Genomic DNA, 26405 nt, shown 5'->3' with positions numbered 1-26405 from the left:
GGTACATTTTAACATCCACATTGGCCCTGCACAGTAATTCTCACAGAAAAGCATTCTAGTTTGTAGGGGTGCCAAAAACCCTACCACTGTCCCTGTCTCTGCCCAATGGGGGGAGAGGAGGGGGTGTAATTAGGTGGCATAGAGAAATGAGTTCCCCCACCGCTTCATGACCACTTTATGCCATGCTGGTAATTGGCTCCCAACAAATTAACCCTAGAATGTCTGTGTGTGCGTCTATATGTGGTAGGGAACATTGATTGTAAGCTCCACTGGGGCAGGGACTGATGTGAATTTTCAACTATACTCTGTACAGCGCTATATACACAGTATATACACACACTACTACTATTACTACTACTATTACACAGCCCCCCTCACCTTCCTGGAAGATACAGGGATGGGGACCCGGCAGTGTATAGTGGTGGAGGCAGCACAGGGCAGTCACACAGCCTGTGACAGGAGCGGTCAGGGCAGAAGCACAGAGCCCACCTCAGTTTGGTGGGGCCAGCCTCAGGGAAGCCCTCGGCTGACATCCTGTCTGTCTGTGCACACAGCAGCTCGGCCACCGCTACCCACAATCCCATTCAGAGGCGTGTAGGCCCCACCTATTCAGAACGATCGCAGGGGGTTTGCGGGGCAGCAGGAGGCTGAAGTAAAAATCGGGAACCGATGAATGTGGGAGGATAGGCAAGCATGATGTACTTTTATACATACATACATACATACAATATGCATCCCCATGTGGCTTCAATCTAGATTTTTCCAGCAATATGAGATTTTGACATTTTTTACAAGTGCCTTAATCTGTATTATGAAGCAATGCGACATATCCTTTCCAATGCGTTTTCAGGTTAACATTTGATATGCCCAATGTACTGTAGAATAAAAAAAAATTAATTACACACTTCCCATCTCAAACTACTGTACATCTTGGTATATTAGTTATATTGTATAGCCCTAGGCAAGGGTGTAACTACCATGGTTACCGGAAGCAGAGACAGTCAAGGAATCCGCTCCCCGCCGCTGTGCTGCAACAGGTTGAGCAGCTGTCTGCCACCCTGTGTCGCTCAGGGGATCTGGCGATTCCTCAGGCTGGCTGACAGGTGCTCCATCTGTATGCCTCAAGGGAAAGTATGGAGGTGAAGTTCCACAGCAGACACTTCCATTAAGTACAACAAAGATCCTCATAGACATACTTGATTTTTTGATAGGTCGTGGTGGTAGTAATGGTGGTGGTCCATCCCCCCCCCCCCCCCAGATCATGGAGCACTACGCAGCTGCCTATTGGTAGAGCCGGCTCTGGGTTTCAGATTTGTAATCACTATGGAAGGAGAACATATGAACCAGAATTGGGATTACTTTGGGTGCATAGGTGTGTGAGGGAACAATGGTGGGAGGTGACAGAGGTATGTATGGTAGAGGTACTATGGTTCTCTGATGGATGAGGCTGCCACTTGCAAGAAAACAATATTAATTGGAGTTCCCATTTAATGCAAAGCAGGAAACATTGTAAAACTGTTTTTAATATATTTACTATATCTGACGGATAAGATAGCGGCTGGGCTACCATTATTATAACTCTTTTAAGGAAGACATATAATTAAAAAATATATATATAAAATATACACACACACACACCATACTATCCTTTTAAACTGGGACACTAATAAAGTATATAGGTGCTGTGGCTGGCTGAATTAATTTCAGCTGCTTTTAATCAGCTGCAGAATATGTAATCCATGAGCGTCCTGGATTAAAGGGATAGTATGCTAAACTGATAAATACATAAAACTTTTCATATGCCTGCTTTACCTTGAAAGCAAAAAAGTTAACTTTGCTATGCACACAGCCTATATAAGAAATGCAATCCACAGGAATAAAGTACATTATAAGTAATGTCAGCCACTCTACAGGTGCCCACACACATTTCATGAACAATTCAATGTCTTATACGATTTCACTTGAAATCCAGAACACTCCTGGCCAAACAATATCATGCACTAACACAGAACGATTGAGTAAACAATCAGAAGAATAGATAGGTCGTTTAAAGACCACAAATCATATAACACATTATTGCCCCATCGTTCATCATGCTTACACACGGAACAAGGTGTGCCAAATCGTGCACGACAGGTCGTTCTTTTTCCATCTGCTGAAGGGATCAGCGAGCTAGATGAACGATTGGATTGTGTTCATGCCCAAACATGGAAAGTTTTTTAAATATTGGTCAGTCCGATCGGTCGAAAACAGCAATATCGTTTAAAAAAATCTAACCATGTGTGGGCAGCTTAAATCTGGATGGACACCTAAAGAAGTATTGGTCTAGTGAGAACAAAAAACATCTGGTCATGTATGGTAGCATATGGCAATAAACCAATTCACTAGATAATGCTAGGAAATTGACAAAAACGATTGTTTGAATAAATTTGTTAAATCAAATGGATTTAACCAAAGTGTCTGAATTGGCCTTTGTTTAGTACGTCATTTGCTCCCATTCATTACCAGATTTTTGTACCCACCAGATAGATTGGACAGATTAATCTGTAGGTATGTACCCAGCTTAAGTCAAGTACAACCAATGGTATTTGATTTATTCTGAGTCTTTAACCGAATATTTTTTATTTGTAACTTAACTTTGTACAGTAAATCCTAGCAACATGGCTTACAGAAACATAATGTCTATTTGAATTATATTTAATTATAATATCTATTCATTTGGGACATAAATACATTAAGTTAGACGGTTGGTGTTTGGTTCTTTTTGCTGATTGGAACCAATTTACTTGACAGAAATTGCCCTTCACATGAAAGATGATAATTCACCAAAGCAAATGATTGGCTAATATCAGCAGCAGAGAAATAAAGTATAGCCCAACCATGAAATCTTCTACCTAGAGATATCGTGCATCACACTAACACAAGCCCCCTACCTGATCCTCTAGCTGCCGCCACCGCTGCTGCTGCTACTGGTCCATAGGCTGCTGCCGCAGGGAAACCTGTCCAGAAAGAGAAGCAGAAAGACTATAGAACAACAGCTAACGGCTTGTTCCATTACTACATTATGTGTATTTGCCTCAACTTCTCTTCTGCACTATGTGATCATACCTTTAATAGTTTCCAAAATACAATTTTCCGTTAAATGTTTTCTGTCATAAGAAAGATCGATAATAATAAAAGCAGCATAATGTGATCTTTGTTATATGGCCACAGTACAAATACATGCTGAACCACAGATAAAAGATTGGGTCAGCTTTAACATATCCCCACTAGATTTATTGTCGAATGCATTGCATCCGTAAAGTGAATCCATTATCAATCAATGCGTAGCTTTAAAGTAGAATTTAATAAACAAAACCAAAAACTGACCCATCACTGTCCCTTCCATTGCAGCATACAGCCTGCTTCTACTTTCCTAATTAATTGTGTCAGATGATCCATCCAGATTAGACGATCACCCAATCCTTTATACCAGACAGGTGATAACTCATCTACCCACCGTGAGCAGTTTTGCATATGTGAGCATACATCTGTTAGATGACATATGCTTGCTTCTATCTTTTTTTGGTATGCGTTGCGTGTGTACATTATTATCACAAATGTAAATATATTTAATTTCAATTTCATATTGTTTGTCTCACAGAACTTTAATTATGGGTTTGTGGTTCCACAAAGTACAGTAATATAGACAATAGTGCAATACTTTATTTAAAAAATCAATGTGTGTCTAGTTTTATAAGTTGTTGGTGAAAATATATAACAAATATCTTTACATTTTTCAGGTTCCAGGTGAACGACATTATTTTGCATGGCTAAAAGAAAAAAGAATGGAAATGAAACAAATCCGGCGAAACAGTAACTACAACTGGAGACATTCCACATCCTGAATAAACAGAGGCAGCTGGAGAGAGTGCCGTCCCCTGCACACTAATCTAGGTGACTGCAACTGCGAGGACGTAAGCAGCCTGGTTTCATTTCCCATTCTATTCTTTGTTACAAGAAAAGAATGAAAAATAAGAAGCAAACTCAAATTATAATAATCTGGTCCATGAATTTACCCTTTAACTACTGTAAATGTAAAAAAAAATGACCAGACTCAAAGTATTCTTTTATAATACATGAGGTATTTTAGCTTTAATTAGATTCTATAAAATATAAATTCTTGGATCGAACGTGCTTTATTCAGAGACCCCCCGGTTAGTAGTAGGTTTATTTTCTACATAAGCAGTATATGAATAACAGGCATGGCAATCTGTAATCATTAGGATGGCAGCAATAAACATATCGGCTAAAACATCTACAGTATGCATGCAAACTAAACATGATTTTTTTGTTGTATATTACACACACAGATATGTCCTCAAATCTTTGCTGCAGTCACTCCAAACAGCTGCTCTTGGCACCTTAGTGACTAGGTTACATACAGTGTACAGTCTCGGCAGGGTGTGGGTTTTTGAGTCAGGATGCCGATACCGGAATATAGAAAGCCAGCATCCCGAAAGGGGAATATGTGGCCAGGTTAAGGCACAAGGAGGAGGACTTAGGTTTAGGCTGTGGGGAGGGGGGTTAGGTTTAGGCCCTTAGAAAGGGAAGTTAGGGTCAGGCTGCAGGGCAGGGAGGTAAGGGCTAGGCTGCAGGGTGGGGGTTATTTAGGTGGCAGTGAAGGGGGTTAGGGTTAGGCACTAGTGGGGACGGTAGGGTCAGGCTAGAGGGGGGTTAGGGGGAAGCATACTTGCCTGACCTTGTTGGCATTCCCTCCTTCGTGATGCCAGCATCGGTATTCTGACTGCCGGTCATCTGTATGTACAGTGTATCCGGAAAGTATTCGCTTTCCGGATGCGTATCACTTTTTCCACATTTTGTCGTTACAGCCTTATTCCAAAAAAAAGGAATATATTCCTTTTTTCCCTCAAAATTTTTCACACAATACCCCATAATGACAACATGAATAAGAGTTTTTTGGAGATTTTATTCAAATTTATTAAGAAATCACATGCACATAAGTATTCACAGCCTTTGCAATGAAGCTCAAAATGGAGCTCAGGTGTAGCCAGTTTCCATTGCTCATCCTTGAGATGTTTCTACAGCTTAATTGGAGTCAACCTGTAGTAAATTCAGTTGATTAGACATTATTTGGAAAGGCACACACATCTATATAAAGTCCCACACTTGACTGTATGTCAGAGCACAAACCAAGCATGAAGTCAAAGGGATGGTCTATACACCTCCGAGACCAGATTGTCTCGAGGAACAAATCTGGGAAAGGTTATAAAAAAATATCTGCTGCTTTGAAGGTCCCAATAAACACAGTTGCCTCCATGATCCCTAAATGGAAAAAGCGCTCTTGACCTCAGACTGGGGCGACAGTTCATCTTTGAGCAGGACAATGACCCTAAGCACACAGCCAAGATATCAAAGGAGTGGCTTCAGGCCAACTCTGTGAATGTCCGTTATCTGATTGAACCTGTTGGAGCTTGAAAGGTGCTGCAAAGAGGAATGGGCGAAACTGCCCAAAGATAGGCATGCCAAGCTTGTAGCATCGTATTCAAAAAGAGCTGAGGTTGTAATTGCTGCCAAAGTATTGAGCAAAAGCTGTAAATACATATGTAAATGTGATTTCTTAGTTATTTTTAATAAATTAGCAAAAATCTCCAACAACCTTTTTTCATGTTGTAATTCTGGGTTATTGTGTGTAGAATTTTGAGGGGAAAAAAATATTTATTCCATTTTGGAATATGGATGTAACATAACATGGAACAAAATGTGGAACAAGTGGGGCGCTCTGAATACTTTCCGGATGCACTGTATCTCTCATTGGGGTACGCTACTACCCTAAGTAATTTGTAGCCCTGAAAATGTTGGGTTATCCAACTATAGCCCATGTTTTTTGGGCAACAAATTATTCTATATCAAATTATATATTCTGCCATATCAAATTAATCAGCATCCTTATTCTGATTATATGTACAGTTTGGATCAGAGTTAGGGGGGCATGATAGTAAACAAGGTACAGGAGGGATGCATTATTCATAGGAAGAGAAGTATTAGAATGCACACAAACTGGAGGGAGGGAGGTTCTGGGTAAGTTTGAGGAAAAATTACTTCACGGAAAGGGTAGCGGATAAGTGGAATAGCCTCCCATCAGAGGTGGTAGAGGCTAAGAATGTAGAACAATTTAAACATGCATGGGATAGACATATGGATATCCTTACAAAGAAGGAAGGATTAAGTAGGATTTGAGGTAATAATATGATTAGAAAATGGGCAGACTAGATGGGCCAATTGGTTCACATCTGCCATCACATTTTATTTTTCTATCCTAGTCACATTGCGTTGTGACTAAGATGCATTTTATTGGCACACAAAAGATGCCCGATATTAGCAGAGCTGTACAGGACCTAGCAGCTCACTCACACCAGGCATCTCGCATTGCATGGCATGGCATACTGAGACTACATTTATAAGGACACATCTGTGTGTATATACACTCGCAACTTCAGCTGAAATAAAACATATATCTACTTTGACATTAGAATTACACAAGACATCTGAGCTATATTTGCTAAACTACTAGAAATCAATTAAACAACACATACTTGCATTTAAATAGGGTAAAAGTGCTGTTAATAAAGAAAAAAAAAGAACAAAAACATCTCTACATCAATATACATAACCATTAGCATTAACAGTTGTTAACATGAAAATGCATGATGATAATTAATGATTAAACAATGATGTTATTTCATTTGTCAGAGACAACATTTTAGGACATAATTACATAACAATGGTGTCACTGACCATAAGGGATTTGAAACGTCACCATTCTAAATAAGGAGTTTACAAGAACAGCAGATGAATCAGGATTGGCCAACCTGTGGTACTCCATCTATTGGGAAACTACACATCCCAGCATGCCCTGCTACAGCTTTAGCATACCCTAATAGCAAATTAAGACAGGGGCATGCTGTGACTTGTAGTTTTACAACAGCCTGAGGCCTGTGCTAGATGATAGACCAGAACATGAAAGTGTAAAGCAAGCTCTGCTGCAGTTTTACAACTCATCTTCTATAACACAGGTGTGCTACCACTGATATCTATGTATAACTGTTACTGCTCCTTTTATAACTCACCAAAGTATTTCTAGCAGATTCACAGGTTAACCTTCAAAACACATCTTCCCACAAAGTAAACTTTTCACATTTGCCAAGTGCTTCTATAACACATTCATTCCTCTAAACTGTAAAAGGGTTGCCTACCCTCCCGGAATGGATGCAGTCTGTGAGACCTCACTGGCTTCACTGTGACTGGCAGTGACTTTACATTGGAAGTCCGACCGGCCAGTAACCAAGGCAATCCCATTGGGAGTTGTTCCCTCCCTCTGGGACGCGTGTGTGCAGTATACGATATTGTGCATGCGCCGGTCCCGGTGCCTGTCATCTGTATTATACAGGCTCCGGTACCACGATTCCCCTTTTATGGGCTGTTGCCAAAGCACCCCATAGAAGCTGGCCGCATGCACAGTACAAAGCTTTGTACTGCGCATGCACCAGTCCCGGGGAGTGTTATCATAGCACAGGTGCTGGGTACACAGTGAGGCGGGGACTGAGAGGAGCGGTGACGGCTGCAGGGGGATACAGCAGCAGCTCCCCTCCTGCCAAATGGTACAAGCCACCACTGGTTATGACGTATGATTCACCTCTTCTTCCTCACTCCTCTGGTTGGCCTTTGACGAGATACAGAGCTTTTCAAAGTCAGCAGCTTTGGAATAGTTTTCTTTTAGGCTAATTTGCGTTTTTCTGCATTTCTCTGCAATATTTGAACGCTGCCTTCAACAACTCGGTCCGCCTCCTCGGTCAATGCTCGCCGAGCAAAAGGCGAGCGCAAAATGGAGTACTCAGTGCTGTGTTCACTGGAGAATTGAATATACCCCATAAGCTTACTGCAGCTTTCCAGCATTCCTGTCTGATGAGCACGATTCATGTAATGACTTTTTTTACAAACTAATTTTAGCTTGTGACTAAAACCTTTTGCTAAAAGTGTAATAGTCTGTAGAGGTGAGGGAAGTGAGCATCTTTATTAAAAGCTGCTCACAATAAAAATAAAAAAGTACAAATAAAATACAAACAAAAAGGACATAAGAGACCTAATCTATTCTTGCATCCCGTTAGCAAGTAATAGTTACAGAAGCAATTATAACCTCAGCCCTCTTGTTTGGTTATCTAGCTTAGATGCTCAATAGCGGGCACCGGGATGAAGCAGGCTTACTTGTACGCGGCTCCACTCCCTACCAGTAGCTTGGGAGTAACTGGAATTAATGAGCTATGTTAATGCAGCAAATAACCATCTGTTGTATTTAAAGCGTTTATACTCAAAGATTTAATGAGGGACAAACATAAGAGGATTCATTTTGGATCACATCTCACCACTATATTACAGTTATGAACTTGTTAAGCTTCCCCTAGTCTCTGACAATGGGCAGAGCAGCGTGTTGTATTTATGAAAAAGAACATTTGTGGATTTATATTTGGAAGCAAAAAGCTTAGAACAAAGAGAGGAAGAATTGACAATCCATTCATTTTTTTACAGGGAAATGATCATGCTTAAGCATATCTCTCCCTCTATGGTAGCACTAAGCAACCCTGTATTGTTGAAAATACTGTGATTTCCTTGTGATAAGAGAACCTATCATTAAAAGAGATATGTTCCTGTCCCAGTGAGAGATGTAAATAGAGGTTGGCAGTACAGCATCAATAACACTGTTTCAATTAAACTCAATCATCCATCATGCGTTTACTGTTTAAGACTAAACGGCAAATAAAATCCCTTTTTTAACTTAATGTAGAGCTGAAGTTGTTTCCACTGTAGTTGATGATATGATAGATAATTTTGAAGAAAACTTCTGACAGGCTAGTTTGAGTCTCGTTCTAATGGACTTTGAAATATTTTGGTCTGGACAATCACCAATTTTAATCGGTCAAGATCTGTAATCAGAATCTTTTAGCAAACCTCAAATCAAGTGCTACTGAAATCAGTAATCAGTTACATTTAAAAAAAAGATAACTAAATTATCTCTCCACATCCGAGACAAAGTTATCCATTTGACACACTACATTAATTTACAATGAAATAGCGTATTAAGAACCTAAGCATGCACAATTATATTTTGCATTATGAAATCTGTTTAATAGTCCATATTATTCTTCACACTATGGAGGTCATTCTGGCTCATATGAAAAAGCTGCGAGATTTGCAGCCCTGTGTGTGCTTTAAACGCAGTCCCCCCGCCCTCCCGAATGCCCTCTCGCTCCACGATTGTCCCCACACGCATGCAAATGGATGTTTTACATAAACGGCTTGCGTGCGGGGAGGAAATCATTCAATAGTCATAAGGTGTCATATCTGCTTGCTTCCTGCACGGGAAGAGGTCGGGCAGCTGACATCCGCTGACTGTGGCTGCCCGCCCACCGCGTCATTGCCGAATTACCAGCCCCCCAACGCCGCACCATGCGAACAGATCGGTGACTATGCAAGTCGCCTAGAGTCCATTTGCCCAGTGGGAGCGATTCATTCAGAATGACCCCCTATATCCCAAATTCTCATGGTTTGGAAGATTATAAAAATAAATAACCTTTGGAGGATGATGAACCTCTTACTAGAGCCGGTGTATAATTAAAATTTTATATGATATATAGGGCTGATTTCAATTAGAATTGAAATCCCAGTAATTAAACATCAATGCCATTTTCATGGCTTTTGCTGCTTCTTTTGCAGATGTGCAACACCACCGCGATTAGCCTATTCAAATGACAAATTCAGGAAAATAGGATTACCACGAGAATTATTGCTGGCAGCGAAGAGTGTAAAATGGGAAAAAAAGAGATAAACAGTAATATATTATATATATATATTTGTAGTGAAAAGATTGCACTCCATCCAACTAAAAATACAACTACCACAGTGACATCCAGAACTTGTGAAAGTCCATGTATATAAAACAAAATGGAAGCACTCTCCAGTTTTATAAATGCAATTAAAATCAGCTGTGTATATTTACTTCATATGCATCAGAGGAATAATAGCTAGATACTCAACTTTTCCGTCCGTTATGGACCGTCATCTGGAGTCCAGCAGCAAAGCCAACATTCCAATAAAGAGCACAGCATAAACCACGCAGCAAGTTCCCACAGCTGTCCATAACGGACGGAAAACGTTGAGTATCTTGCTATTACTCCTCTGATGCATATGAAGAAAAAATACAATATAGCTGATTTTAATTGCATTTATATATATATAGTCTCAGCAGGCTGGCACTCCACCTTACAAGGGAGATAATACTTGCCTGGGTGCCTTCCAGGGTACAAGACCAAATTGTATATCGGGCAATGGGGCGGCACTCACCAGGGCTTCAAGAATGAAAAAAAGAGTCAGATCAAGAAATCAGTGTATGCCCAAAGTTCTTGATAAAAGTCTAAGCGACTGAAACGTCGAACGGAGAACCCCAAAGTGGTCTGACTCTTTTTTTCATTCTTGAAGCCCTGGTGAGTGCCGCCCCATTGCCCTATATATATATTATATATATATATATATATATATATATATATAGTAGGGAAAAGCCTGCACTCTGCCGCTTGTAAAAAGTACTTGCGCCTTCCTCTACTGCAGGCGGTTTCCTGGCTGGTACATATGTAGAATACAATAGGCGGCACTTGGACGATTTAGAAGAAATCTTTCGAGATTTAATCTAGTCATCAGGATCCTGAGACTTAAATTGGACCAAATGGCTACTAGACGCAAAAAAAAAAAAAAAGAAGACTATAGGGGGGTATTTAATGTGTGCTTATATTTCCATCAGACAGAAATATCGGCATATACCTCTTCAATCCCGTCCATCTTTACCCCCTGAAGATTTGACTTTAAAAAAAGTTGAATCTGCAATGTCGGAAGAGCGGCCAGTAGATCATTGAATCTGTGTACGTTTTCGACAAAATACACGAGGATATGTGTGTTTTCGCCGATCTACATGATTAAATAGCTTTGGACTATATTTCCGACTACTAAGTGCCTAATTAGTCGTTCAGGGCAGTGTCCAAGTTCATCACCTGCTCAGAGATTATTTATTGAACTTGCTGTAAAGTTACATATGCTGTTTCAGATTTGCGTTTTTTACAGTGAAAACTGCTTTTCGCAACTAATTGAATTTGGCCCATTGAATAGACTTTAATTGGAAATATGATTTACCTATCAATCTCATGTTTTCTCTGCATGGGTCAGAACAGAACTGAATTCATAATCACCTAAGCTATTGGATTTGCATGTAGATTCAGGCCAGTTTAGTGTAGTATCTGTTCTTATCAGTGGGTGTGGACTGACCCCTGGCAGAAGAATAGAGAAAGGCTGGACCGAGTAACTGCTCTAATGGGCAGAGGGTGTGGGACCCCTCATGCCTGGGAGCAGGGAAAAGTCTAGCTGAGTACCTTTTGGTGGTTGGTGAGACCGGGAAGCCACCCCCCACTAGTAAGGAGGGGAGAAACACAGGGCCCAGTAGGTGGCTCTCTTGATGGGATTTGTAGCCCCTGAAGGAAGAGACAGCGAAAGGCCTGGTTTAGTATCCATTCCCAAGGAGTGGGGAAACACTGGGACTGAGAAGATTGCTCCTATTTCAGAGGTTCGTAGCCTCTGATGGGGAGAGAGCGAAAAGCGCAGTTTAGTACCTTAACCTTGGGATGTGAGGAACACTGGGACCAAGTAGATTGCTCTTCCTAGGGGCCTCAACCCTTAAGGGAGTCAATGGAAAAAGCCCGGTAGAGTATCCATTCCCATGCCAGGGGTTTGAAAACACCATAGGTACGAGCGGAGAAACACTTGATCAGACACTGGCTGACCGTCTGCTTAGAGCCCTAGGTGTAGCGTACCTCCAGGGGAAACTCGGAGGTGCCTTACACAGCACGTTTTGGAACTACTACTGCACATTTCTCTTTAAGCATGCATTGCACGACCTTGCCCTGGGCCTTTTGGCTAGGGCAGGACAACTGGTCACGCCCCCACCCTGGCCTTCTGGCTGAGGTCTCTTTATTTAATTATTACTCATCATTCCTCTCATGTTTGTCACTTTTTCACATTTTCCGTTAGTTTGGTCACGTTTTTTGGGCTGTGTTTACTACCCTTATGTTCTACCCACTCCCCATTTACCAAAGCTCTCTCCTTTGGGGAGACCTGTGGTCCCCAAGGACGAACCCGAGCTGCAAGGCAGAGAGAAGCCTACCGAGGGTCTCTCCAAGCTTCGGGCTAGGAGGACCCACCCACCCTAAACCTTCGGGGGGTTGAGGGAAGAGGGTCGCTCTGAGCTTTGGCGAAGAGGACCAACCGATCCCTATTTTCCCTTTTTGGGCCTTGGCTGAGAGGGGTCAGAGGAGTAACAGGGACTTTCTCCTTTGGGAGAGGGTCCATAAGTCCATACACCCCCACGATTTAGGTCACTGCACTGGGTGTTTGGAGCACCACCTCACTTTCTTAACATGGTTGTGGATGGAAAGGTCTACAGTGTCTAGGTTGACAGTCAATACAGTATGTCGACAACAAAAGTTTGACATTGACAAAAAGTGGACAAGAAAAAGACAGACACATGAGTTTCTTTTTAAAGTTTTCTATGCCAATGTCAACCCCCAGTAGCGCTACTATATCACTGCAGGTGGCTTCACTCGCCATGCACCAGTCCCAATTGTAGTTCATGTGGATCATAAATCATGGAGAAGTCTATAACATAGAAAAAAACAGCAAAAACTTTTGCTTGTGTTGACCTAGACCTATCAAACAGATCCAATTTACAGTCCATTAATTTTGGTTACAAGCCTGGGTTTGCACTCAAGTTTTAAAAATTAGTTTCCCCCTGCGCTGGGAAGTTTCCATCAGAGGGCCCCATTTTTCTACAGCTGATCTTGTTCCTTAAAATATATATCTGTCTGGGTTAGGATAACATAAACTAAACACTCTCACCCCTAGGTACTGGCACACACACATAAATCTAGTCATCCATCCCGAGACACTATAGCAAATGTTTTGAGTGTCTTAAGGAATATAGAAGTTTATTTATTAACTTATTCATTGGTACATAGAAAAAGTGCCTTTGATGGATACGGGCTGGTCACCAGAGCGATCTATAGGTATACAATGTGACATTCACATTTAGTATTTGGGTCACACTATTTACAGTAAGTGCCTAAATATTTGGCATACAAAATACAATATAAGGTATGGGCAATGCATGGTTCATTGTTCTTTGGATAACATACGTCTTTTGTCTCGCAAGTTAGCTCACAATAGGATTAATTATTGTGTTCTCAACAGTGAGAGAGATATCAGGTTATTAACTACTCTTGGCTGGTGGGAATATAATTAATTCTGTTTTGGAAATGTTGAGTTTGAGGTGGCGAGATGACATTCAAGATGAAATGACAGAAAGACATTACTGATTACTGAAGGAGCAATACTGATGGTGACAATTCCGGGTAATATAGTTCGATTTGAGTATCATCAGCGTACAGATGATACTGAAATCCAAAAGAGTTGATTAGTTTCCCAAGTGAGGATGTACAGATTGAGAAAAGCAGAGGATCTAAGACTGAGCCTTGTGGTACTCCAACAGACAGAAGTAGTGAGGAGGAGGTAGAATCAGAGAAGCAAACACTGAAAGAGCGATTAAATAGGTAGAAGAGAACCAAGAAAGGGATGTGTTCTGAAGACCTAGGGATTGTAGTGTTTGTATGAGAAGAGAGTGGTCGACAGTGTCAAAGGCAGCTGAGAGATCTAGAAGAATAAGAATTGAGAAATGGCCTTTAGATTTAGCAGTGGCCAGATCATTGACTACTTTAGTCAGTGCTGTCTCTGTGGAGTGTTGAGAGTGAAAGCCTGACTGAACTGGGTCCAATAAGTTGTACTAGTTAAGATAGTGTGTGAGGCGAGTGTAGGCAAATCTCTCGGGTAGCTTGGAGAGGCAAGGGAGCTGAGAGATGGGACAGTAGTTAGAGAGACAGTTTGGGTCAGTATTGTGTTTTTTTAGAATGGGAGTAATAAGTGCATGTTTGAACAGAGAAGGAAAGATACCAGTAGAGACAGAGAGGTTACAGATTTTAGTTAAGTTTAGGATAAGCACGGCAGACAGAGCTTTACTGACTTTTAAGGGTATAGGATCAAGAGGAGAGTTAGTGGAGTAGGAAGATAAGAAGAGTGTGGATACTTCATCCTCACTTGTGGGGTCAAATAAGCAGAAAGTGACAAAGGGCTCAGGAAAGGAAGTAAGCAAGTCACTGGCTGAAGAAGAACATGCCATTTCATCTTGGATTTTAGCAATCTTTTCCTTGAAGAAGGAAGGAAGCTCTTGCGCACTGAAATTGGCAGGTGGGGAGGGTGAAGGAGGGTAAAAAAGTGATTTTAATGTATTAAAAAGTCGCTTGGGGTTAGTAGCATGAGAAGAGACGAGAGATTGAAAATTAGTTTGTTTAGCAGTGTCCAGAGCATTACAATAGGAGTGTTAGGTAGTCTTAAATGTGACAAAGTCACTTGGATTTTGAGATTTACAGCACTGACGTTCGAAACTACATGATAGTTTTTACAGGTGTCTTGTTAATTTAGAGTGACACAGTTTGCCTACAATTTAAGCCTACGTGGATTCTTTAGCGATTTATTGTAGCAACTTATTTGTATGTTAAAACAGGAAATATTAGAATTTCTGTGTAAGAATATATTAGGTTTTGTGTGTAAGAATATATTAGGTTTTAAAAGTAAAAATTTTTAATAAAAAAGTGTATTGAACTGGTCTGTTAAGGAATATTATATACAGCACAATACCATTTAATACAGTTGCCAATTTCTTGAAAAGAAAGTGTCCCATATTTAAATTATGTTGTATTTGTACTGTACCTATGTTATATGCTGTGAACAATAATCCAAATTTAGAGGTCTCAATGTTGGTACAGGGTACATGGCTGCGGGGAAATGAGGGTGTTTTTAAATGCTAAGCAGACACTTGTCATCACAGTGTGTATCACAACAACCACCACCCCAATACTCATGTGAATCATGAACAATGTCCTGATCATGGAACAGTCCTCCAAATGTAATAATATGCCACAAAAGCAGGATGGGTGGGAGATATTCTAAAGGGTTTCTGCTCAAGATGGATGTTTAAGTATCGTAACATATATCATAAGAAAATGATTAGAGAAATAAAAAAAATCTTTCAATAAAGTGTTTTTTTCCAATGCTGCACCTGGGAGGTTTGGATTCGATTTGGACTATATAGTTGCAATTGACAGATTGCAGGAAAAGACGTTTGGCGCGACTGATTGGTGCCTCTAGAAGGTCTGTTTAATGTGACTGCAGCAAGGATGTAGTACAGGCTTATCCGAACTATGGCCCTCCAGCGGTTGGGAAACTACAAGTCCCATCATGACTTGCCACAGTTTTGCTATTAGGGAATTATAAACCTGTGTCAAGGCATGCTGGGATGTGTAGTTTAACAACAGCTGGAGGGCCACAGTTTGGACATGCCTGATGTAGTAGGTGCAATGTTTATATGTCCACATCATTTTATCTATGTATATTGCCAAATTTTCTACTGAAATAATTTATTCACAGGCTGCATGCTTATGCTACTTGCCATCAAAAAAACATAAAATAATATGCAATAATATATATACAATAATATATATATTATAATATTTGAATACATTGATGTACTGAAAGTTCTGCACAAGAGGGGAATGGCTTAGTAGTAATAATAATAATAATTATAATTATAATAAAAAAGCAAGAAAATTCTGTTTTAACAACTCTGACTGCCTTTGATGAAAACATGGACGGTACATGAAGCTCCCAGCTGTCATTTCAATTACATTCCCTCCTGTATTATGCCTTTCATTAATCACCGTCATAACACTCTCTCTTGTACTTCAGGAAACAATCTGTTAAAATGAACCTATATTGTACAGAATAATTTGCTCACTTCACAGGGAAGGATATAGAAAATATACACTGCAAATAATGTGAGGGATGGGCAACTGTATTTTCTCTTAGGACTTCCTATTAAAAATATTTTTATTATGTTAACACTAAGCCTTCTGTAGAACCTTTTTTAATGATTTAATATTGTTTAATAAAAATAATTAAATGTAACTGTTAGGTACAGTAGTCCTTTTTACAGATAAATTTAAAGAAAATAAAAATGTCATTTTGGAGTAGTACAATCTGGCAGGCACCTTCGAAGCTCCTATGATGTAGCACTGTATGCCCATCTACTACAGCTTTCCTCCTATCAGCAGAGCCATATTCTGCAATATACCATCAGGACACTGGGTTTAGGATGGAGCTGTTTGCCCAGAGAAGCTTTGGATACTCTGTGGCAGCAATCTGGATGCTATGTGTGGCTTTATAGACTGCAGTGTGCCATCTCTGGATGCCTGCAAGCCAAATGCTGGTGCCATTGGGGAGAAACAATACTACCCCCCCCTACATGATGGTTGGTGGCACTGCTATTCTACCCCGGTTACAGATATGTTGGTGATGTGCCTTCCCATGGAGCTCCAATTGGACTGAATGGTAAATTCATGAGGAAGAGCAAACTGGTTTGCAGAGACAACACTTCTGTGTGTTTAACACCTTCATTGCCAACAATCTCACCATCCTAGTCACACTCCTCCTTAGCGCAGTTCATATGAGGGGAAAACTTACCTACAAGTCTTCCACTACCAGCAAAGGGGTGGGGCTTGGTGACCGCATTCACAGGGGTATTTTCCAATGAGACTACAAACATGTCTCCAGTTTCCCTCATCCTGGTACCCACAAATTCAGTGGGTGCTATTGTTTGAAATATGTGAGTAATCCCATTGAACTTTCTCCCAGAATTTTAATGTTTTGAAAACAAACAAAAAACAGAATGTCTAATGGGGCGATTCCAGGGCAGTCATCTGACTTAATTTGACTAGATCACTTAGAAAATGCCCTATATCACACTTCTTGTGTAGGCCATAGTGATTAAGATACAGCATACTGGATAAATCTAGTTAGAACGCATGTCAGGGCCAGTGTTCTCATCAGGGAACACTGGCCCAGTCAGATCGCTCCGCACACATCGGTGTGCAGCGCTCTGCGCTAAGCAATCTTGCCAAGCGATCTATAATCCCTCAGCAAACTCTATACGTGTGCCGGCCCCATCATTTTTATAAAGGAATGAAATATGTATTCTCCTAACAAGCTGTGATCTTATTTTACTAGTGGATATATCCGCAGCACCATTTTCCACTTTCAGTATAATAAATATAAATGGGCACAATGCTCTGGTACACCACAGATTTGCTTTTAACTCTTGTGATACATTAGTAAAGCCTGTACACATGGGGTGATGGGTGCTTTATGCTGAGCGATCTAGCATTGCTCAGCACTGATTGTTTAGCACAGCGATGTATGCTGAGTGATCTGTCACTGCCCATGTTCTCTATAGAGAACACAGGCGATGACTAGATATTGACTGCATGCAGTCAGGCGATAGCGCCGTCGCGCATACACACGCAGCGATCCGTGCTCCATTCCTAAGTGATCTAGTCAGATTGCTTAGAAATTGGGGTGAAATCGCCCCATGTGTATGCAACTTAAGAGTTATTTGTCTTCTCTTAGCAATATATACACCCTGATGACTTATTTATTTTACATACCTAGCCTCCTTAATTTATTTAGGAAGAGTAGACAGCTTTAAATGATAACTTAGGAAAACAATGTTAGAGACTGTACAATAAGCAATGCTCAGCACAAATCATTCATGACCAGTGCCATTTCCAAAGCTTTGTTTTTCTCAGTGAGGCACCACTGGCAACTAATACGGTAATTTAACAGGCCTGCTGTGATAGACACTGGGCTGTTCAGACATAACAATTAAGTGCTTACAACCCTGGTAGGTACATCTTTAGTTCAACTGCAGCACTTGGAGAGCTATGTCATTCTTGAGTGCCCATTCATTTCATGGAATTACCACGGTTTTATACTCAGAAACTTCATTTGAAATAAAAGAGCAGAGATGACAAGAAGCTATTTATGTAACAATCACCAAAGCTGTATGCCCTAGCACAAAAGGTTTATATATACTCAATTCAAGCTTAAAAAAAAAAAAAAAAGAATAAAGAATACAGCATTACAACCTCACATCACTAAAGTGGATTTTCACTTGGCTTTAAAAATTAGAAAATTAATAGTAACATAAGTAAACAGCACAGTTGGTGTAATGATTAGCATTACTGCATCACAGCACTAATGCCATGGGTTCAATTTCCACCACGGCCCTAATTGTAATAGTTTGTATATTCTCTGTGTGCTTGTGTGGGTTTCTTCAAGGTATACTGGTACTTTGCGTGTACATGCATTATGGAACAAACATTTGAGCTTTAGGGGGTTATTCAATCTTGCCCGCTATTTCCAACAGGGCAAATAGCGGTGGTCGCCTATTCAATGTTGCCATTTCTGACAGCATTGAAGGCCGATTCCAACAAAACAGATCTGACTTTAAAACAAGTCAGATCCATTTTGTCGGAAATGGCCGCAGATTGTCGAATTCGCGGCTGTTTTTCAACAATCAGTGCCCGTTTTCGCCAACATGTCTACTTTTCGACACTCGACTGGTGGAGCATTAAATGTTGAGTATCAGTCGAGTGGAGTGAAAATGGGCCGGATTCTGAGTGTCATGATGTTCCAACAGTCAGAATCCTGGACTGTATACCACCCTTAACCTAATGCACAAACCCATTGGGTTATGGAAAATGCGGGTGCCGGATGTCTCACCGACAGTCGGGATTCTGACAGTCATTACTCCGACGTCGGAATCCCGACTGCTCCCTCGTAGGGGTCCATGACCCCATAGAGGGAGAATAAAATAGGTGGCAAGCGCAGCTCGCCACCATGCCCGCAGCGTGGCGAGCGCAGCGAGCCCACAAGGGGCTTCATTGCGCTCCCCCTGCTGTGCAGTTGGGATTCCGACATCACGCTAACGACTGTCGGAATCCCGACTGTCGGTGTGTTATACAACACCCGGAAAATGCAATGCATTGGACTAAAATATCCTTGCTGGAGAAAGAACCTGTTTGTTAAATTTCATTAAATGGGTTTGTGAATCTGATTAAAGCTTGTACTGCAGTTTAATAAGAACTGTTGTACAAGGTGTTTCTGGCACCCCCACATTGTTTGATAAATAAATTAAAAAAAAAAACATTATCGTAACATTTCTGTCATCTACATGTACAGTATCGTACTGTGATAGTCACATAAGTGGTTTGCTTAGTCTTTAAATGCTTTGTTTCATGGAGCTTATTAAAGTCTATTTCACCAAGTTAGAAAATGAGTAGAGTCAAGTCACTGTGCTGTATGCTTGAAGAGACTTCATTTAACACCTAACTGGTTTGAAGCAGCCAATGCTCTCTGCAACAAAAATGATAAATAAAAGTATGGCACGCAGTCTGTAGTTTCACGGAGGAAACCCTTTCTTTGCAAGAGAGGATGCTGAGGCTGTGCACGCAGGCAAGCTGCCCGTTTGCAGTCAGATGTTATTACAATCAATATTTCTTCTGCTACAGCGATTAGTGGCTGACAACTGCTAATTACAAAATTGGCACTTTCCATTTCTGGTTGATGCAGCCAGTCTTTCAGATTCACGTTCTGTATGGCAGTGGTTGGAAAATACATTGTGATATAGTCAAGACACAGTTCAGACTCAAACTTGGGCATTTAAATGGCTGTATCTTGTTGAAGCCTGAACTGAAGATAGTGGCCATTTTCTTACATTTTTCACAAACGTAGCTATATTCAGGGTTTTTGCATATTAATGTGCATGAAGGCAGGTTTTCTGCATGTGTGAAAGGAAACAACCTGGGTCTACTCCTGACAAGGGTCAAGGAGCGGAGAACCAACAAATTCCCAGGTTCTGAAAGCAGCACCACTGGGTTGATTTTTTTCTTTAATGTATTTCTATTACACTGACACATTCCTTTAAAATTTGCTTGGGGCATTTGAAGTGCCCCTTGAAAGTTTTTTTTGGTCTTAATATGAATCTCATATTGGTATACAAAGTGATATTATCTACCCTTCTTGATGCTGTTTAAGTTAAATGGTAAAAGATGCTTTACAGTGCCAGACTGAGGGGGCAATTTGATTATCTGCAGTAAATTACCATGGCTAATTGATCCTTGGGGAAGGGGTTATTCAGTTGATGCTCATATCCTGCATTTCCAGAGATTTTGGGGGTAAGCATCAAAAGCCTGGTGGCCTTAAGCTGCAAATGACCGCTGTTTACAGAGCGGCGTTAAATCACCCAATTTGCTTCAACTGCTCAGAGACCGGAAAAACCTGAGATACTGTAATTGCCACTTTTTCCTGCCAGTGAAAACACAGGGATCCGAGATAAATTCCAGGATCCCAATGTTTTCTCATAAAAATGGGTACAATTTACAAAAAAAATAAAAAATAGCCATTAAGGAAATGCTTGTAAAACTACTGTACTGCAGCTAATTAAATCCCTCCAAGGGCAGTATTCAATCTTTCCCTTTATTTCCGATTTTCATAAATAAGAGGATTTCACTATTCAATCCCGGTGATTAGCGGTGCAGATTTGGTTCTTTGAAAAACCTAATCTGCAATTGCAGAGACAGCCACTAAATTGAAGAATTAGCGTCCATTCCAACGACAAAAGAGGCGTATTCGCAGATTCACGTCTTTTCTGATATTCAGATTCCAAAAATCGGAAAGCAAACCAAAAAGATTGAATAGATGGAAAGCAAATTCCATCTATTCTATGCGGAAAAGGATGCTATTTCTAAGGCTTTTTTTGCATAATAGCAGCATTGAATACCCCCGTAAGTGTCATTCAATTAAAGACAGTAAAGGGCTCTATGCTTTAAAAACTGCATTGCGTTTTCTCAACTATATATTATCATAGGCCGTTTTAAAATAGAATAACCTCTGGCAAAAAAATACTGTATGTATGTTCCCGAATACCATGCAATTGTAAGGTATTTTATTTAATGGGACTGAAGGGGTTTACACAATATCATCTCCTTGGTATTCTGCAATCTATCAGTAGCTGAGCAGACCTGTAGGTGTGTTTGGGCTAACGAGCAATAAATTGAGAGCAATTAACCTTTGAATTGATGTTCTAAGGATAACAGCAGGCAATTTTGCCATTTAAAGGTGAAAGAAAAAGAAATGCACCCTGGTTGGTGCCCCAGTAAAGTGTTCAGCATTGTGACACCCAGAATAATTAACACTTTGTGGTTTTCATGTGTCTTGTGCTAAAAAAAAATCCATTGTGCTAAATAAAAAAATAAAAAACATACACAAGAAAGCAGTAAATGGGAAGTAAAATGGTAGGGTTAAAAAGAGATGAAAATACATAAATGACAATGTACGTATAATACTAGTTACTGTAGATCTTTTTAGGTCTGTGATGTTTATTCAGCAGCAGATCTATGCTAGAGAAGAGGTTACCAAACACTGTCCTCAAGGCACCACAACCGGTCAAGGTTTTAGTTATGTCCATGCTTGATCACTGGGGACTTAATTAGTATATGTGCTGAGCCATGGATAGACTTTAACCAGGGTTGCCTACCTGACCCTCTCCATGCGGGAGAAAATGCTCTGTTCCTGGACTTCCCTGGTAATGTATGATTGCCAACACCTGTGGTGAAACACCTTTCTTATCACTTAACTAGCTCCCCACAGGTGATGGCAATCATACATTACCAGGAAAGTCCAGGAACAGAGCATTTTCTCCCTGAAGGAGAGGGTCAGGTAGGCAACCCTGACTTTAACCCTGGACTGCAATTGTTAACCTCAAACTTGGTCCTCAGGACCCTAAACAGTTCATGTTTTCCAGGTCTCCTCAGAGAATCACAAGTGATAATTAGCTCAACTTGTGTATCTCTTTAAAATGTGTCCTGTGCACCTGGCAGGTGACCTGGAAATGTGACCTGTTTGAGGTCCCGAGAAGAGAGTTTGAGAACCACTGTACTAGAGGTAAGTGCTATAACAACTTTACACAATGAGGTTCCTTTTTTTGTTTAGCAAACAAATGTTTCCAAGGAACCATAACCTTACAACATCTAAGATTACAAAGTACTCTGGCTTTTTTAGAATACAGCATAACTAGGGACAGTGAAAGGATGCAAAATTCTTAATTAAAATAGTATATTACAAATTGATGATATACAAACTGAAGCAGCAACATATGTGTGGTCTAATGAGTGAGGACCCAAGTGCACTTGCTGTAAAGCCTGTAATGAATACACGTCTTTTGCATAGCTCCCAACTGTCCCAAATACCTCGGGGACGTTCCCGCGTCCCTCACACGGCCGGCAGTGTCCCGCGACAGTGGGGCAGTTGGGATTCCCCCACCCGGAGTTGCTGACCAGTGCTAAATAGATGCTGTGCGCATGCACACAGCCTCTATTCCCGCAGCCAGAGGGGCCATGCCCCCTAATTTTGGCCGCGCCTTTGTGCCTCCTTGCAAGATCAAAAAGTTGGGAGGTATGCTTTTGCATGTTTTCACTTTGTTACCACTTAACCTCGATATGCATTTATTTGGAATTTCTTACCACATTATCATAAAGTACTTATTAAAAATTAAATGTATTATTAATTATCAATAAAACCGTAAAATGTAGCATGTGGTTGGTAGTACAACTTTTAAAGCGCATACATTGATTTTAAAATAAATATTCGGCTGGTACATTTTAAAAAATCTTCCCCCAAAACAAAAACAAACACAAAACCCTTATTGAAGATGAAACTTCAGTCACCACAAATCAAAATAGAGTTGAGGGAAAAACCTGAAATCACATGGAGGTAACATTTGGAAATTCTTAATTATGTGGGCTCTTGACATTCCAGGGAGATTTTTTCCCCTCTACTGTTAGAACCGTATGTCCAGGAACCTAGGTGGATATTAAAGAGTAACTCTTTGATCAGTGTGAATGGGAGGCTGGCCATATGGACAGCAGACAGTCAGGATCAGTTGGCACAGATGTGGTGAAAACAAAGTCAAAATCAAAATGACAGAGTTAAGGGGCACTCATACACTTAATATGCTTCAGAAATATTATAAAAATGAATAAAAATAAATGAAACATATCGAGCGGATGAAGATTGTATCCCAGTTCATTCTATAAGCACCAAACATACATAAAAATCCCAGTTCATTCTATAAACACCAAACATACATAAAAATATATATTATTAAAAATATACATACAGTATATCAGGCATGTCCAAACGATAGCCCTCCAGCTGTTGTGAAACTACACATCCCAGCATGCCTTGCTATAGGTTTGACATTCCCTAATAGCAAAACTGTGGCAAGGCATAATGGGACGTGTAGTTTCACAACAGCTGGAGGGCCACAGTTTAGACATGCCTGATCTACATGAATAAAGTCTTGGGCGGCAATTCGATAAGCAGCTGATTATAGTAAGCCATCAGCTCATATCTTCCTGCACACAAAGATCTGTGGTGAGAGGTGTTAGCTGCAATGCTGGTGGCCACAAGGTGTTGGCAAAGCAGTGGAAATGCCAGCATCTTGCAGCCATCATTCACAACTGAATTGTCCCCTAGGAATGTCCCAGTCACAGCTCAGACCACAATCCCATTAAGTTAAATTGCTATTCCTGAAAATCCCCATTCAAGCTGATGAAACTCTAGCAATACTGCTTAGAGAATGGGAGAACTGCTGTATTCAGTAATATAAAACTACTGGACTCTAAGCCAAATAGACTGTAATTGCTTCTACCAAGAATAAAAAGATAACATTATGTAATCAATTATGCATGAGTCCGACATTATAGAGTAATAATTGTTGATCATGAATAGCTCTATCCCACCACTTCTGCTCCAAAAAATAAAAGTAATAATATATCATAGGAGACCAGGGACAAATTACATATCACCCTATTACGGATGTTGTATCTGTGGGTGCTGCATTTTCGCTAATTATGACCTGCTGTGGACATGAACTTGCTTCAAACTCATTACAGTAAATACAGTTCTATTTCAGTGTTATCCCCTGGCATTAAGAGTCACGTGGTGGTTGGCTGCAATAACAGGAAAAAAAATTAATTGTGTTAAACATCAGTCGTGTTTTTATCTCTCTGCATGCTCGCAAAGGCAGGTCTCGTGGAACCAAAATGATAGTTGATGCTGGAAATTGCTGTACATACTGAAACCGTTTCCTCACAGGAAAGCTGCTTGTCTTTATTTGGAATTATATGTTCATATTCCACAGTTCAGAGGGGGATTTTTCTCCCCGAACATGAAAAGCTGCTTTTAATGGTTATTGTTTTCATTACAGACCATCAGGGAGTGATCTACCGAATGATTTTATGGAAATATTGCACTGGTTTTACATAGCACCAGCTGTGTTGATAGTGAGACAACTCTTGTAACATTTTTAAAAGCCTCTTAGCTGCGTATTGCCAAGGATCAGGCTGTGCACAGCGCTCCACTCCCCGCATCAGATGTCCTATACTCCAGAGTCAGCTGACAAAGCTGGTGCTGTCGCTTCACGGCCCCTTATGCTACACTGTGAATTCACATTATTTCATATTGTTTTGTTGTAATTGTAACTGGCAATCAGGAAGACATACAGATGTATTGAACACTGCAGTTAGGTATCCTGCCTCTCTAGCAGTTTTAGGTAATCAACTGACATGAAGGGCTGGAAGAACAAATTATATTTAGGGTGCGCATTATCACCAACTGCATTTGAGTATGCGGATGTGCTGTGATAATATCGGCCCTATGTGCTATTCGATAATTGATCATCGAACTAGGATGTATCAATTGTCCACTTCCCACCCACAGATCAGCTCCTATGCTGCGGCTACTGGACGCGTCATATATGGTGTCGGCAACCAGCCTACCAGAGCTCGCGGACCAACAGCTGCAGTTTGGCTACAGAGCCACAAGCTCCGATTGGATCATGAGCCGGTGTCATATTTGAAATATCCGCTGGACTGCACCTTTGCACATGCAACTTTCCAGCAGCCAGGGTGGGCACTACCATTAGGCAGCTGCCTAGGGTGCCAGGACCTGGGGGGTGCCTATCAAAAAATCAAGGATGTCCATGAGGATCCTTGTTGTACTTAATGCAGGAACTTCTAAGACCTCACTTCCATACTTTCCCTTGAGGCATACTATGCTGCCCCCTCCTCCTTGTAGTCTGTTGTGGGTGGCAAAGGGAGTCCTCCAGGGAAAGCAGGGGATTTTCCCACTTTTCTGGGGGCTGGGAGGGCCAGCTGATTTTTGGGAGCCTCCATGCCTTTCTGGAATATTAGGAAAATATGCCTTAAAGGGTGGAAAATGGGTATTGGTGGCAGTATTGGGGGGGAAGGGGGTGGGGGCAGTAGGCACTACTGGGGGGAATTGTATGTAATAGCCACTACTGGGGCATTATGTGTAATAGCCACTACTGGGGCATTACGTGTAATAGGCACTACTGGTGGCATTATGTGTAATAGGCACTACAGAGGGTATTGTGTAAAAGGCACTACTACTTGTGGCATTAACCACTTGAGTGGTTTGCCAGGAAGGTTTGTCCTGCCCCAGCAAAACTCACCACTCAAGGGGTTAAGTGTATAAGCAGGAGTACTGGGGTCATTATGTGTAGCATAAGGTGATATGGGCAGTATGGTGTGTGGCATAATGTGCAAGGGGCATTACAGTGTATTGCATAATGTGTAATGGGAATTACAGAATTATTGGTACATTTATGGGACTACACCCTTTCCCCATGAAGCCATGCCCCTAAATCTGCAGCGTGTCTATGGCGTGTACTTACCCTATTTTAAGTATGGGGGGTCCCAATTCCTTTTCTGGCACAAGACACTAAAATGTCTAGTTACGGCACCAATAAAGACTTTGGGCTGCATGTAATGACGCCCTTTCTGGCACAGAGGACCAAAATGTCTAGTTACGGCACATTATACACTTGGGGTCGGATGTAATTACGCCTAAGTTCGAAGGCCATGCTGGATGCCGACCAAACACTTTTATTTTCAGTGCGGCAATTATCATGCCTTTTAAGTGATTGCGCCTTTTAAATAAATGCCCAAGTTTGGCAGGCATACCCGCACAACCACCAAACTTCTGTGTCATTAAATCCAGCTCTAAATCTGATGTACATTTCTAGCACACATTTGTACATCCCTGCAAATAGCCTTCTGGAGTTTTAATGCATTAGTGCAACTGAAAAATCAGAGCTTAAAATTATAGTCTATATAGTGTATAAACCAGTTTGTCCCAATGCAGATGTACAGTGTTGATGGTGCTTTCACACGATTATTGACCTATTTTTAACCCTTTGAGTGCCAACATCTCTGAGAGAG

The 26405-nt window shown here is 40.9% G+C and overlaps 1 protein-coding gene across 6 annotated transcripts in view; it reads right to left on the bottom strand.

Annotated features, from left to right (window-relative positions):
- The window catches only part of MSI2 (musashi RNA binding protein 2), a 566011-nt gene that overhangs the window by 81936 nt on the left and 457670 nt on the right, over nucleotides 1-26405 (bottom strand). For 3 of the 6 annotated variants that reach the window (XM_083174189.1, XM_083174194.1, XM_083174188.1), the window contains exons 11-13: nucleotides 6597-6620; nucleotides 3774-3812; nucleotides 2934-2999 (exon numbers count right to left, since the gene is read on the bottom strand). The exons of 1 other annotated variant lie outside the window; for it this stretch is intronic. In XM_083174189.1, coding sequence (XP_083030315.1) covers nucleotides 2934-2999; nucleotides 3774-3812; nucleotides 6597-6620 — 129 coding nt within the window. The remainder of the gene's footprint in view (nucleotides 1-2933; nucleotides 3000-3773; nucleotides 3813-6596; nucleotides 6621-26405) is intronic. 2 more of the 6 variants (XM_083174190.1, XM_083174191.1) reach the window with 2 other exon arrangements.

This window comes from Crinia signifera, chromosome 2 (assembly GCF_055691185.1).
Source record: "Crinia signifera chromosome 2, ASM5569118v1, whole genome shotgun sequence".
In the NCBI taxonomy this organism is placed as follows: Eukaryota; Metazoa; Chordata; class Amphibia; order Anura; family Myobatrachidae; genus Crinia; species Crinia signifera.
This window is presented reverse-complemented; position numbering and strand designations above follow the sequence as displayed.